The sequence below is a fragment of the Phaethon aethereus genome (genome assembly GCF_964289735.1).
Source record: "Phaethon aethereus genome assembly, contig: HAP1_SCAFFOLD_550, whole genome shotgun sequence".
Taxonomy (NCBI): domain Eukaryota; kingdom Metazoa; phylum Chordata; class Aves; order Phaethontiformes; family Phaethontidae; genus Phaethon; species Phaethon aethereus.
This window is the reverse complement of record NW_028114218.1, coordinates 20,001-35,186: the sequence shown is the minus strand read 5'-3', so window position 1 is coordinate 35,186 and position 15,186 is coordinate 20,001. Positions and strand designations below refer to the sequence as shown.

The 15,186-nt window shown below is 63.6% G+C and overlaps 1 protein-coding gene across 1 annotated transcript; it reads right to left on the bottom strand.

The window, feature by feature from the left end:
- Nucleotides 1-3,884: 3,884 nt before the first annotated feature.
- Nucleotides 3,885-14,090, bottom strand: LOC309416174 (prominin-1-A-like; the record flags this gene model as incomplete). The annotated part of the gene is made up of 24 exons (XM_082015750.1): nt 3,885-3,936; nt 4,311-4,328; nt 5,551-5,663; nt 5,926-6,015; nt 6,112-6,180; nt 6,487-6,567; nt 6,936-6,989; nt 7,121-7,210; nt 7,421-7,492; nt 7,751-7,894; nt 7,988-8,072; nt 8,299-8,390; nt 8,554-8,677; nt 9,143-9,295; nt 9,547-9,706; nt 9,988-10,051; nt 10,307-10,381; nt 10,471-10,661; nt 10,942-11,031; nt 11,432-11,495; nt 11,629-11,749; nt 12,192-12,526; nt 12,629-12,690; nt 13,961-14,090. 24 exons carry the CDS (start codon nt 14,088-14,090, stop codon nt 3,885-3,887), a joined length of 2,529 nt encoding a protein of 842 aa, XP_081871876.1.
- Nucleotides 14,091-15,186: the final 1,096 nt, after the last annotated feature.

Here is a 15,186-nt window from a genome sequence, read left to right as displayed (position 1 = left end):
AGAGTGGGGGAAGCACAACGGGATCCCAAGCCTTGGGTGCAGGAGGAGGGGGAAAAAACACATCCACCCCAGGAAATCCTGCCCTGCTTGGTAATACAGAAGCCTGCTCCTTTCTGAAGCCTCCCTGTGGCAGCATCTCAAAGAGTCTGTTGGGTGTCTGGGGTTGGGGGATCTCGTCTGAAGCCAGGACAGGCTTTCTGGCTATTTCTAGCAAGTGCAATTTTGTGTGCCCCAGTGGAGGAGCAAATGCTGGGTGCACTACAGGACCACAGAACTGCTCCCTGCCCAAAGCACTTTGTTTTCAGTTTGCTTGGCACCTTCATAACTTCACTTCTCCTTCCCTGATTCTCTAGGAGTGGTGGTGGGCAGGGACGCACACGCGGTCTTTCCCCCCCCATTCTCTGCTTGCGTGGTGCCTCCAAGCTCTGCCTGTGAGAAACTGGGCATGTTTCTTGCAGTGGGGTCACTGAGTCCTGCTGCTTTGGGTTCAGTCAGATGCTAAATGCCAGTGTGGCGCAGCTCCGTCGTACTGGGGGTCCCAGCACACACGCTGGCAGCTGCAGCATTCTGCACGCTGTCTCGCTGCAATTCCTCTGGGACCAATCCTGTAGCTGTGACTGATTGCAGCTACTTAGCTGAAGAGAGCAGCCTAATTCCCTTATCTCTCTATCCCAGACAGTACCCGACCTCTCTTCTGAGCTGAGAAGCTGGCAGCAGCCTGTGCGAGCTTGGGGCTGGCCCTACCTCTCCCTTTCCTTTGTGGAAGCTTAGATTATGCTGCAGGACACCCGGGCCCTCTGTTCCCATCTCCTCTACCTTTGCCCTTTGCACACAAAGGGGCTTTGTCAGGGTTGTCTGGCTCATATTGTGCCTCTGTTTGCAAAGTCAGTGTAACTTGAGAGCAGTCGTGCAGGAAGATTCAGGTTCCAGCCTCTCTCCTGTGCTCACTGCCTGGCCCCCTCCTCTGGGAGAGAGACCCTGGCTGTGGTGCGAAGGAGCTGTCTCTTGGCTTGCCAGGCTGGCAGAGCCTGGCTGGGGTGGGATGGGATGGGCTGGGGGAGATTCACCTGCATTAATCCTCTTGAGAGTGGGGTTAAGCGTGGAAGACAGACTCCTTTGAAAAATAAAGGTTCCTAAAGCAGTGCTGCGGCGGTGGTGGATGTTGTGAGGATGCATGCCCTCGGGAAGAGGGCAGTTTCGTTTCACTTCTGGTGAAAAGTGGCCAATCTCAACTCACTGTGGTACTGCCCAGCGTGGCTCACCGCTGGTACCTGCTGGGCTCGGAGATCCAGCTGTGCCTGGACAGCCCCTTTCCTGCGCCAGTGCTCAGCCCTCTACCACTGCGAAGCGGCGGAGGCAGGACTGTGCACCGCAGGCAGGTGACCATCCCAGAAGGGCCATCCCAGGCAGTGCACAGTTCAGCAAAGGCAAGCCTGCATGTTGCTGGCAGCAAGGAGACCTACCTGGGCTTTGCTCCCATCCTCTCTGCAGCTGCTTGGTGCCACAAGGAACCCCCAAAGGCCATTTGGGCTTCTTAGGGGAGTTGTGGCTGGGCCCAAGATAGGGTTGAGGGAGGGAGAATTTTTTTCTCAAAAGCTGCAAGTTGTCCCTGGCTGGAGAACCAGCAACAGGGAGCACGAGGCTGGCCCTGGCGGGAGCCTGCTGCCCCAGGCACACAGCGGCAGAGCTGCCCTTGGAGGGATCCTGGTTTGTCAAACCACTTTAAAGATGCGGTAGGGCCTCCCCCAGACAAGGGCTCAGCTGCAGAAAGCCCCTGTGGTGGAAAACAGTCTGGCAAAGGGGAAGAGGAACTGCTGCAACGGTTCCCTAGAGGCTGGCGGGCCACTGATGAGACCTTGCTTATGGTGGCCCTTGTGCCGTGGCGCGCTGAGACTTTCCCTCCCACGCAAGGGAAGTGGATTCTGGCAGCTGCCGCTCGTGTGAGCGGAGAGAGCTGGCAGCGGGCGCCGTGGGCATTTTGCAATGAGCCATCCTTGCCTCTTCCCTGAGCAGCTGCTGGCCCTGTCTGGCGCCGCTCGGGAGGAGGAGGACGGACCCAGGCCCCTCTCAGAGCCATGGCTCCAGGGACTGGGATGCTGCCTGGGGCAGCGCTGCATGGCCAGTTGCTGAGAGCAAGCCCCGGGCCTTGGCAAAGGCTGTGTGGTTATCTGGGGGGAGATTTTCATTGCCAGGGCTGGGTTTGGATGCAGGTGGCCACGGTGACGCAGCAAACCGGGAAGGTCAAGCTCCCTGCTTTCCAGCGCTAGCTCTGCAGAGGAGAAAAGGCTGCGGCTGGAGGCTGAGCAGGGAGGGAGCAGCGTCCGCAAAGGCAGCGAGCGGAAACCGAAGCCAGCAGCCATCCTGCGTGGGCTGGTGGCCCCGAGGCACAGCAAGGCAAGAGGAAGCAGAGAACGCTGTGTGGTGGGGACGGCCTGGGGCTTGGGATGGAAACCTCCGCATGTGGCCCCTGGACAAGCACAAGAGTCACAACTCAGGGGGGTGGGGGGTTAGGGTAGGGGAGAGCAAAGGCAGAGCAGGTGGAGACAAAACTGAGCTAAATGCTCTCCAAGGGGGGGCCGGGAAATCCTGCCCCGAGGACCAGGAAGGGTGGGCAGCCCTGGGGGGAGCAAGGGCTGAGCCACCACAGAGGACAGAGTCAGCTGGGTGATAGGCAAGCACGGGGTTCTCTCCGCGGTCAGGACGGGTGCTGGGGGGAGATAGCAGGAGGTAAGGCCGGTGCAGCTTCAGATAACGCCTGAAGGAAAAAATTGTGATTAGAAGATTTGAAGGCAAATGGAAAAAGCGATAAAGCAGATGCACGTAGCGGAGGGTGAGCTGGCCAGCTCAGCCCCGTCGCTCACTCCAGAGAGGCTTGGACTTTGCAACAAAGGAAATGAGTCAAGCTGCTCACGTACGTCCCCCACGCCTGACCCAGCTTTCGGGATGGTCCCTGTGCTTGTGCCAAGGAGCAGCACAAAGCAACACCTGCACTCGCCCCCGCCATGGGCACAGACCAAGCCGCCCTCGGCTTATCTGTGCATGCAGCTCTCGCCGTGCCCATCCATGCCATGCAGCAGTGTGAGACATGCAGGTGTGGACACTGAAAGTCCCCATGCCACCATACCCAGTAGAAAGAGGGAGGTGCGGGCTGCAGGCACTCCATAAACTAACTAGAAACCCACAGATGACACATAGCAGGGTCACGGGGGGGCACAGGGAAGTGCCGGTGCGCCGGGGACAGCGTGGGGTGTCACCTCATGGACAGGAGGCTCTAGGTGCAGCTTTTCCCAGGGGAGGACCTGGCACCCACCCAGCCACAGGTGAAAACACTGCCCAGTGAGGGGAACATCACCCAGCTCCAGTAACGCTGAGCACGCCTGGGGACCCCAGCAACAGCCTCCCAGTCCCAGGCACAGCCCCAGCTTGTGCCAGCAGTGGGGAACCCTCCCTGCCCCTACCCCTGCGGCCTTCCATCGCAGCCGGACGTGAAGAGCGCAGCCGCATGCCTGCACTGGACACAAACACCCCATTTATTGTCTGACATCAAAAATCACATCCTTGGAACGAGTCAGGCTCCCTCCAAAAATAAATAGTCTCATTTTTCGAGCGAGGGGCCTGGGTGAGCAGGTTCCCGCTGGCCAGCAGTGCGGGCTGTGGTGGCATGGATGGTACAAGCTGCCCTGAGCCCACAGGGTCTGTTGTGGGGTGTGAAGTCCCACCTGGGGCAGTGCAAGTGGCAGCCCCCCTCACACATACCGGGGCTTCGTCACATAACGGGAATTGGGGAAGGAGTTTCAGCCGAGGGGTCCCAACCTGCTCCCCAGCACCCAGCAGATGGGCAGCCGTGTTCATCTCCTCCATGCCCATGCTGTGGGCAACAGGGGCTAATGCCTCGTGGACGGCCGGGGGATTTTGTAGAAATTGAACGTCGATGACCTGCAAAAAACAAGGTCATCTATGTCACCCCCAGCCACAGAAGGGAGCAAGGAACAGCCCAGGACGCACTAGGATGGCCAAGTGTCATCCCACCCCATCACTCAGCCCCACAGGAAAGAGAGTACGGGGACCCACCCCACCAGCTTGGGGGAGGCTGGGAGTGGCAGCACCCCCAAACTTAGGAGTGTGGGAAGGTGATGGGGGGAACCCCAGAACAGTCTACACTGCACAGGTCCCACCTTCCCAGTCCTCCCCTGGTACCAGTGCCCTCCTATGCCTGCACTCACCCTGTTCCCCTCCTCAGCCACCTCCCTCTGTGCTCTTTCCCCCCTCATCCCACAGAAGCTGCCCCACACAGGGACCTGGCTACTTACAGCTCCAAGGCTTCATTCCTGGAGGTGAGGAAAAAAAAGAGGGGACAGTGTCAGTGGGGCAAGAAGATGCCTCCCAGGACAGCCCAGCATCTCCCTGTGGGACAAGGTCTCCCCTGGGGCACACAAGGACCCGGGGGGGGGGGGGGGGGACGACGGGGCTGCAGGGTACTGTGGTCCCCTCCATCCCAGCTCCCCAATCTAGACACAGCATGGGCTCCTACAGCCCCCCCCCCAAAACGTTGCTGCCCCCAGAGCATCACTGCTCCTTCCCCGGGCAGAGCGGGGCCGCGTGCTCCCCAGCTCAGCGGCACACAGCTCCCCGTGCCACGATCTCAGTTCCCCCAAGTTTCCCGGGAGGCTGAGCCCATGTCTCCAGCCAGCTCAGCCGCTGGCTGCAGGGGGAAGTGAAAGGCACCGGGGCCACCGGGGGGACCCCCGGCACGCTGCGGGCAGGGCACAGCCCGCCTCAGCGCCATGCCCCGCACGTACCACATCCAACGCCAGCATGGGTCCTGGGAGAGCCGGGGCACGGAGCGAGGAGGAGTGGGGCAGGCAGGGAGGTGGAGTGCTGCAAACCCCGGCTCCCTGGGCTGTTGTGACCCTGGAGCAGGGGGGTGGCAGGTGGGGGGCTGGGGCTGGTGAACCCCCAGCAAACTGGGGGCACTTCAGAGCCAAGGTGTAGCCCTCAGCAGTTGGAAATCAACTGGAAAGCACTCGCTACCCTCCGGGATCGGTGGCCATGCTGGCAGTGGGCCTGGAAAGAGGGGGAAAGGGCCCCAGAGGGCCGGGGGGCCGCCCCAGGGTGCCAATGGCCACGGGTGCGTGAGCAAGCACTGCACCCTCGTGGCAACGACGCCAACCGCGCAGCATGTTGCATTCTGTGCAGCATCCAGCTGTGTTCCTGTTTGGGGGGCCCCAGCACAAAAAATGGTGCAAAGCAGAGCAAGTCAGGTGGCGGACCCCCGAGCCAGGCGGGGGGCTGCAGCCCCCCCGTGCAAGCTGGGCCCCTTCCTCCGAGGGGGTCACGTGCACCTTCGGCTGCCCAAAGTGGAGTTGCAGAGCAGGAAGAGCCAGGCTCTTCTCCAAAACATCTCCATCCTCAGAGGCTGAAGGTCCCAAGTCACCTCCCTCGTTCCCCCCCCCAGCCCACACGTGCTGCCACGGGGCACATGAAGGGGCAGTTTGCAGTGTGCAGGGGGGACCCCAGACCCAGCATGATCATGGGGTGGTGGTTCCTCACCTGTAAACATCAGCAGTGTCCATGCGGCGGTAAAACTTGGCGAGTCTGACGGCCAGGATGATGCTGGGCAGCAGGAAGAAGGTGCACCAACCCAGGCTGAACCAGAAGGCGTTCTGGGTGTGGAGGGGGAGCCGTCAGGGCCCAGACGGTGACTGAGAGCACCTCTTCCACTCCCAGTCCCCCCAAAGACCACTCATCCACCCCTTCTCACAGCCTGGCCTTTGCTCTTAGCCACAGCAATCTGCCAGGGTGATGCTGAGTCCTGCTTGCTCAGGACAGAGATGAGTACCCGTCATCCTGTGCATGAGAGGGACAAGGGGACCTCGTTGCCACCCCACACACATGTGTTACCCCACACACTGCTGCCCCACTCACCAGAGAGTCCAGGATGTAGTCGCAGGTGATGGCCTCCACGTTATCCAGGGTCTGAGCTATGGGCTTGCAACGTGCCACATCTCCCGTCAGCTGGGGACACGGGGGGGACAGGACATGTTAGTGTCCCCAAAACCCTGCAGCCCATCTTCCCCTTCCCTCCACCCCACCAAGGAAAGCTCAACTCACACTGCTTTTAGCCCAGGAGATGTAAGTCTCAAAGAAGTCCAACAGCTCCTCCAGGAAGGACCATGTCTCCTGCGGGGGGCAAGCAGAGAGTGGAGATGCTGCACCCCAGCCCACTCCATGCTCCATGTCCCCTCCGTCTCAGGATCAGGGCTGTCAGACCACCTCGACCCAGCAGCAATGGGGCTGCAAGCCCTGCCCCACCCCAGCCCCTTGCCTGAGGTGCATAAGGGGAGAGGGCACCCAGGGGTGCAGGGCATGCCCGGGGAAGACGAGCAGCCAGACATTGCTCGGCATCCCTGTGCAGAGGGAGGTTTTGGTGTGGGGGTGCGGTGACAGCCCCCTGGGTGGCCCGGCAGCAGGGCAAGGCAAGCTCACATTCTTGATGATGTTTGCTGTCTCCCTCTCCAGGAACTCCTGGGTTTCACTGGCTTTGTCCAGTGCAGCTTTTGTCTGTGCCTGGGGTGAAAGGTGCTCTCAGCAGCGTGACGAGGGAAGTGGGGTCCCCACATCTCCCCCACCTTACCCAGCAGCAATCCCCGGGGCGCAGTGTCTCTGAGCCATGGTGGCCCCAGCAGTCACATGCTGGTAGTGCCCAAGCACCTCGGGTGGAAGGAGCCCGTGCCTGGCAGGGTCCATGGTGTGGGCCCCCTCCCTCTGCCCCATGAGCAGCCCTTGCAGTACATGCTTGGGGAGTCCCACAGCAGCCACGAGCCACCCCCCCAACTGCAGGTTAGCCCCCACCACCTCCACTGCAGGACCTCAGGGGTGCTCTGCAGGGTGCCCCGGACTGGGGTGCGCTCAGGAGGCCCCCTTCTACAGCCTACCTCGAGCTGGGCAGCCCCGCTCTGCACTGAGTGGATGTCCTCCTTCAGGCTTTGCTGGGGATGGAGAGAGGGGGGCTCAGAAGCGCAGACCCCATGGCTCAGCTGAGACCCTGCCAGCAGGCTCCGAGCAATGGGGGAGCCCAAGCCAGTGCCCCCAGGACCTTCCCCATCCCAGCATCACTCACCAGCGGCCCAGAGAAGCTCGTCTGCATCTCCTTGTCCAGCTCCCTCAGCTTTTGAGCATGAGCCTTCAGGTCCTCTTTCACATCTGTGCCCTGGAGGAGCTGCAGTCAGTCGTGTCCCCCGGCACGGGGTCCCTGCCCCACCACAGCGATCTGATGGGGGGCCAGACTGGAGAAGAGATCTGGGCAAGGGTGAGGGGCCTCGCCTCCTCTCAGCACCCAGGCAGGTCTGCAGAGGAGGCCCCACAGCCAGTGGCTTTGGGGACAGAGTGGCCATGGCCCCTGGCTGCCATGGTCTCTCACCGCTTTGTCTGCCAGCTGCTCCAGCTCTGTGGCCAGATCCAGGAGGCTTCCCTGGGTCACGTTCTGATCCAGCTGGAAAAGGCAGAGACAGCCATGAGAATGGGGAATGGGGCTCCCAGGGGGCCATACCCCATCCCTGTGGGGCAGTGTGGAGCCAGGGCCTCTGACGTGGAGGAAGTGCCCGGTTGCCCCAAGGGGTGACAAGGATGGCAAGGGACACCCTGGGAGCCTGTGGTGGGACTCCCACAGCAGCAAAGCGGAAGGGGCAGTGGAGCCCCTCAATGCACATCTAGATCCCCCCATCCCAACACCAGGCTCCCCACAGGCCACCTGCTCCAGGGTGGGGGTGAAATCGGGGGGCTGCCCGGCCCGGCTGGCGTTCAGCAGCAAGTCTCTCTGGCTCTGGCTGAGCAAGGAGATGGGGCTCAGGGTGATGTTCATCTTCTCAAAGGCTGTGGAGATCTCCCCTGTGTACTGCAGGAGCGAGGGGAGCCGTGATGGGGCTGGCCCCTCACTGTCCCCCGCAGCACCAGCCCTGCGCCCAGACCCTGGCTCCCCTGCGCTCACCTGGCTGATGTTCAAGAGCTCGTCCAGGGACACGCTCTGGTCCAGGTGCAGCGTTTGCCACAGGGCAGCATCTCGCTGACACTGCCTGCAGGAGCGGGGGCACGGGGCTGAAAACAGTACAGGCAAGGGCCACCCCCTCCCAGGAGCACGTCCTCACCCGCGTGGGCAAGTCACACCTCGCTCCTTGCCCGGCATCGGTGCCTGCCTGCAGCCAGGTCAGGCAGGGCAAACTGCCCCATCCCAGGGAGCATTGGAGGGTGCCGAGCAGCTGTGCCCATCCCCAAAGGCGTGGTGCCGGGGCTGGGACCCACCTGTACATCTCCGAGAAGTTTGCTGTGCCACCCTCCTGGCCCAGCAGCTCCGACAAGTTGAAGCCAGGGATCAGGCCAGGGGTGTCCAGGAGCTGAGAGCAAGGGAAGAGATGGAGAAACTAGACACCTGGAAGGTGCAGGGCAGGACACCTGGAAGAGCATCCCGAACTGGCCAGCGCTGCCTCTGATCCACCAGCAGCCCTCAGGAAGGCGGCAGTGGCTCCAGGCATGGGTGTCTCTCTATGGGGAGCTCACCTGGAGGAGCTGCTGGCTGCGCCAGGACTCGCAGACAAGCATGTAGATGTTTCCCCCCAGCATGAAGGTGATCAGCACCAGCAGCATCAGCAGCCAGGAGAAGATGAAGCTGAAGCCGACCCCTCTGCCGGGACAGACACCATCAGCACCCAAGGCCCCGTGCCCTGGCACTGGTGCTAGCATTGCCTCCAGCTCGCAAAGCCCGGGGCCTGCACAGCCCTTGCCCCCCAGCAATGTCGGGAAGCACCACCGTCCCCACAAGCACATCTCTGCTCTGCCTTCAGCCCCCAGAGCACGGACAGGTTGTCCCCTGGGGCTCAGACCCGGGCACAGCTTCCCCCACCTTTGCAAGCCACCACGCACACGCTGCCAGGCCCCTGCCGGCACAGGGCGAAGGGGCTCCGCTCGAACACCTTTCACCAGCACCATGTTTTACCCTCACATTTACCAGCTGCATGGTGGGTTGCCATGAGGCAGGCCACTGAGCTGCAGTAATTTGATGATTTAGGAGCTTGAGCATCCCCAGACCAGCCCTGCCCACCCGTCCCACCGCTCCCACACGCATCCTCGGCTGCCAAAGAAGCCTCACGCCATGAAGAAGTTCCCGCCGGCGTTGGAGAGGCTGCTGCGCTGCATGGGCAGGACACTTTCCTTCAGCCCCAGGGGCCCCAGCAGCAGCCCAGCAACATTGCAGAGGACCACCAGCAGCACCATGCAGCACAGGAGGACACACACGCTCCACCTGGGGCAAGAGGAGGAGCAGGAGTCAGACAGCAGGACCTGGCACCCCGAGCAGTGCCCATCAGCTGCCTTCTCGGGGAGGAAAAAGCCCCCAGGCAGCCTGGGAGAGAAGGGGCATGGGTGGTTGCAAGGCACAGCTCTGGCTACCCTGCACCCACCACCGAGCAAGCCCCCAGCTCCAGTAACTGCAGGATTGAGAGCCTGAGCCCCTCTGCACAAGGGAGCCGGGGGATAGAGCAGCCCCTCGCCTACCTGAGCCCATCCAAGGCCATGATCGGCTCCCTGTACTCCTCCAGCACCAACGTGGCATTGCTCACAAAAGCCCCGACATTCTCCTCCACATCCCGGAGTGGCAGCTGCTCCTGCAAGCTCCTTATCTCCTGCCTGATGAGGCCCAGCTGGTCCTGGGTCTCTGCAAGAGGACAGGGACAGGTTGGTGCAGTGAACCTGCCCAGGTCCTGCTCGTCCAGGGCAGGTGAGCCGGGGGCAGCGGGGACTGGGAGAGGATGGGAAGGGGGTGGCTTTGGTCAAGGGTGGCATCAACATGATAGCACACGGGAACTTGGGCACAGCCAGGGCAGCAGGCAGTGGGGCGGCAGCAGGGGAGGTCTCCAGGCAGGGGTGGGATGAGGAGGGAGTATGGAGCCCTGGGAGCGGGGGAATTCGGCACACAGGGCACAAAGCCCTGCTTACTTGTCACCACATCCTGGGACTGCTCTTGCACCTTGGCAGGGATCGTGTCCAGCGTCCTGTTAACCTGCGTGCAGGGGGGCACAGCACACAGCTCACGTCCCTGCCTGCAGCCCAGGGCTGAGCAGCACATCCCCTCCGTCCCCAGGTCCCGGTGGCACAGGACAGCCAGGCTCTCCCCAGCACCCAGCCCTGACCGTGCCAGTGCCGGTGGCTAGCGACAGCAATTGAAAGATCTTCCCAAGCCACCCCCTCGCTGCACAGCCCCAGCAGCGCCGGGAGCACCCAGCCCTGTGCCTGGGTGCAGAGGGAGACCCCTCACCTCCTCTAAATCGGCCGCTATGTTGGAGCCAGACACATCACCCAGTGCCTCCAGCTGCCGCTCCACACCAGGGATCTGCGGGGAAGAGCCTGGGGTGAGGGGGCTGCAGGGGGCTGGGAGAGGGGCTGCGGGGGACCCCTCGCCCCACGCCCTGCCCTCCGCACCGTGCTGAAGTTGGCGCTGAAGGCGAGGCCGTCCAGGGACACGCTGCCGCAGAGGTGGCCGCAGCGCCGCAGGGTCTGGTTGAGGCCGTCCCGCAGGCTGGCCAGCCGCCGGCTGTAGTTGCTCTGCAGCTCCTCGAGGCGCGAGCGAGTGCCAGCGATGCTGCTGAAGGCGGCCGCCAGCACCTCCATCCCTGGGGACACAGCGGGGGCTCGAGGCTTTGATTGTGCCAGCATGGCAGGGACTTATCCTCACCCTGCTGAGCCTCGGGGACCCATCCAGAAATGCAACGCAGAGGCACCCCTCGCAAAGTCCCAGCATATGCCCCAGGCTGGGGATGGAGCAGCCAGATCGACCCCCCACCCTGGGGGCTTTACCCAAAGCTGCTGGAGGCCCCCAGGCAGGCACCTGCCCCACCATCCCCCTGAATACCCTCCAAGGCCCTGCCAGCCCCCCAGGGATGGGGCCGCTACCTTGCAAGAGGCTCTGGAGGGACCCCAGGGCCCCGTCTGTGCTGCTCCTGATGCCCGAGAAGATCATGCCGCCCAGGCCGGGCCCGATGTCTGTGGAGGCGGGAGAGGTGACGTTGGTGATGGGACCCCCATCAGCGGGACCAGGCTGCTCCAAGCAGCCCAGGGCTTGCAGGGGAGCTGCCAAAAACACTGACCCCCCACCCCAGGACCCCATCCCACACCCACCCTCCAGGCAAGGTGGGCAGAAGGGACCCCGCCACCCCGCCAACACTTGCATCACCCTCTCAGAGAGGAGCCTGAATGGGGAAAAGCAGCAGCTGGAGCAGAGCAGGAGCCTGGAGGAGCCCCCAAACCCACTCCCTTTAGACACCCCCATGAGAACCAGCCCAGTGGCCGCCAGCACCAGCAACCACCTGCAGCACCCCCAGCCACCTCCACTCCCCAAGCACCCCCAGGATGCTCAGCCCCCTCCTCTGCCCCACACCCTCACCCTGGAGGCTGTGGTTGGCCTGGCCCAGTGGGATATTGCTGCTGTCGATGATAAAAGTGATTTGCTGGAGAGACAAAGATGGGGTGTCATTATGGGTGGGGACCCTTCCCTACCTCCAGCCCCACTGTCACCCTTCCCCAGGGGGGCTCTTTGCCCCCTATCAGGCACCCCAGCTGGGTCAGGGGGGCCAGGCATGCCTGGGGGATGGAGGCCAGGTAGGTCCGGACGTTGTCCAGGGTGTTGTTGATGTTGGGGAAGGTGCCACACACAGCCTGGGAGAAGCGGGTGTTGCTGACGAAGGCGCAGACATCGCCGGCCCTGCAAGGGAAGGGAGGCAGGGTCAGCACGTGGGGAGCCCGGTCCCAACGCTCCCCCTCAGGACCCTCCAAATTCACCTGCACCGACCCCAGGCTGCAGGGTCTGGAGCACACCACTGAGCCCCTTTTCCAGAGCATCCCAGCGAGTGCCCTGCACACGGCCGAGGGACCAGGGAGGAGGGACACGGGAAACTGAGGCACAGGGAGCCCGGTGCCTGGCACGCCCGCATTCCCCTGCGGCGAAGCTGTCAGGAGGGGTCTGCACCGCGCCAACACGCGGCCCCCCGGGGCCAGCTCCCCACTGCCGCCGCTTCCTCTCCTTTGTCCCTTCGTGCTGGGATCTGCTCCTGCAAACAATGGCAGCTTCCTGGCATGGCCGCCAAGCGCCGGCGTTTCCACCCACCCTCGGGTCCCATCCGGAGCTCCCCGGCCAGCGCACTCACAGGAGGAGAGCAGAGACCAGCAGGACGGAGGCCCAGAGCGCCCGGCGCCGGCAGCCCATCCGCCGGCCCTGCTTCTGGTACATGCGGCCCCCACAGTTCCCACAGCAGCGGCAGCAGCAGAAGCAGCATCCCACCAGGGGCACGAAGATGATGAAGAGGAGCCCGATGGCCATGCAGATCAGGAAACCCAGTTCATAGAGCAGCAGCTGGGAGAGGAAAAATGAGAGGCAGCATAACAGTGGTGCCCCTGAAGGCTCCCCAGCTCTGAGGGCCCTGTCCAGACCCCCACGGGGCAGGATGGGACCCCTCAGGGGGTTGCACGTCTCCCCTTGCTGCTGCCCAGCAGCCAGAGCTCAGCCTCGGAGCAGCACCCACCAGCATCCCCCAGCCCGTGGTGGTCGGGGGCCACTGGCTCCATGCCCTGGCTGCCCACTCACCTCCTGGACTGGCTCCTTGATGGCCTCCTCACTCTGGTGCTGCCCAAAATCTGTGATCAGTTCTGGGGGACAAGGACCGGAGAGGGCTGTGAGCAGGTGCTGGGCCCTGGGGGGCTCCCCCCAGAGAGGGGCTCCCAGCACTGGGCATCACCTCCAGCACTGCGGCTCAGAGCGGCTGTGAGTGCATGGCATGTTTCTCCCTTCCAGCTGCCCCTCCCCGGCCATCATGTCGCACAGCCCTTTTGGACCTTGGAAAAGCGCTGTCAGCCCCCAGGCTCGCAGGGGTCCATGGAGCAAGGGGGTCCTCGCCCCAGCAGGCACCAGGGGCAGGCTCGGGGTAGGATGGTCCTCGAACCACCTCGTCTGCCCGTGGGCTGCCCTCCTGCTGCCCAGCCCCAGGCAGCCGCCCAGCCGTGGGACGGGCGCCGGGGCAAAGTCCCCCCACCGCGCTGCCTCTTTCTTCCCCAGGGCTTGCCCTGTCTGTGCCTCATGGTGTCATTACATGCTGTGCTGGCACACAGTGCCGTGTAATTGTACCCCGGTACCTGTGCGACACAAACAAGGCCACAGAGCCATTGCCTTGTTTTGCCAGCCACACGTTTGTCTGCAATTTGCTGGCGAGCGGGGGCTGAGCCCAACAAAGGAGGAAGCACAAGTACCAGCAGCCAGAGTGGCAAAGCCCCCGCTCCAGGAGGGCAGCACTCACCCCGGGGGCATTGAGCAGCTGCAGGGTCCTGGCATCACCCATGCCGACCTGCAGCCACTTCGGGGCAGAGCTGTGCCAGCGACACATCCCCTCGGAGGTGAAGGAGGGAGGGCGAGCGCTGGCAAGCAAGGCGCTGCGCAGGGGTGCCTGCGGCACTGCCGTGCCGGTGCTGGCACTGGGACACGCTGCTTTCGGTGGCCCCAAGCCGGGTCCTGCCTCAGCACACCCTGCCACCTGCAGGCACAGAGGGCTGCAAGCCAGGCAGGGGCTCCACAAACTAGCGGGCAGCGCAGGGTTTGCTCTGCACCTTTTGTCGGGACCTGGGATGAAGATACCTGGAGGGAGGACGGGGCAGGACTCTGCAAGGTGGCACTGCCACCAAAGCCTGTCCTGGGGCCCACCTGAGACTGCCCCACAGTTGTGATGGGACACGTGCAGGACACAGCTGGCAGTCCTCAGGGACCCCACTCCATTTCCCACCCCCCATACCCCTCCTAACCCAGTACCCCAGAATTTAAATGTTGGATGGACAGTCACCAGCGCAGCAGCACTCAGGCTCAACCAGGACCCTTCAGCTCCAAGCAGCACCCGCCCTCATCAGCAGCCCCCCACCACCATGCACCCACCTATGGGCAGGGCGTTGGGCTGCACTAGCCGCAGGAAGCCATGCACCATCCCCACCAGGCCCGGCGTGCTGCTCCCAGGTGCCTCGGGGCCGGGGCCGTACGTGGGCTGCGAGACGTTCCCCAGCTCCATCGCGGCAGCTCCAGCAGGTGCCTGGGCACAGAGAAGGGCTGTCGGTGTCGTTGGGGCGCAGGGCCACCCAGCCTGCCCTGCCTCCAAGCAGGAAACGCAGGGAGAAAAAATCAGGCACCTGCCAGCTCCTGCCCGGAAGGAAAGAGCTGCGGGAGAACGCCGAGGAGGGATGGGGAGTCCAGGGAGCAGCAGGGTGGGGGAGCCAGGCAGGAGGTGCCCACGAGGGACCAGAGGAGCAATGGGGGATGAGGCGGGGATAAAGTGCTTACCCTGTCCTCCGGCACCTCTGCGCGCCCACGTCTGCCGCGGGGCCCAGCCGCACCGGGCCAGCGCCCAGGCTTTATGGTTTGTTTAAGTTTCAGCTGTGATTGCTGAAAAGCTGCTTGCCGGGGAAGGCGGCGATGCCGGCACCGCCCCACCCTGCCCCTGCCACCTCCTGGCACCTGGCCACCCCAGGCCACCTCTCCATACCCAGCTCAGGGTCACCACCAACCCATCCCAACCCGGCACGGGGAAGAAACCCCTCTCCTCGCCCTCCGCAGAGCTCCCGTGCCCTTTCTGGTTTCCTCCTGTCCCGACCCAGGAGCTGGGCGATGCGTGGTGATCCCGAGGACAGCCATCCCGCCTGCTCCACCCCAGCACCAGCTGCATCCCTTCAGGATGGGGTGCACTGGCCCGGCCGCAGTTTCGGCACAAACCAGCTCTAGCCACAGAACCAGTTCTTGCACTTAAAAAACCTTCCCAAACGGGGCCTTGCAGCAGACCCGGCGTTTGCCACATGCACCCCGATCCCCCCAAGCAGGGGACAGCCTGAGGGACCCCCAGGCGGGATTTTTTCCTCCACGGCTGGAGGTCTGCCAGCGCCTGCCCAGCTCCATCCCCCCCCCCCGCCGAGGAGGCCTCCCACGCCGCGGGAGCCACGCGTGGCTCTATCCCTGCCACCGCCCCATGGTCCTTAACCCCCGCCCCACCGCCGGGGTCCCGCCGGGGCTCCGGGAGCAGGGTCGGGGGCCGGCGGTCGCTCCCGGTTGTGCCGCGGACGCACCCGGTGGGCGTGGGGCAGCTGCCCCGGGGGTCGCGTCCCGGCGGGCGGCGG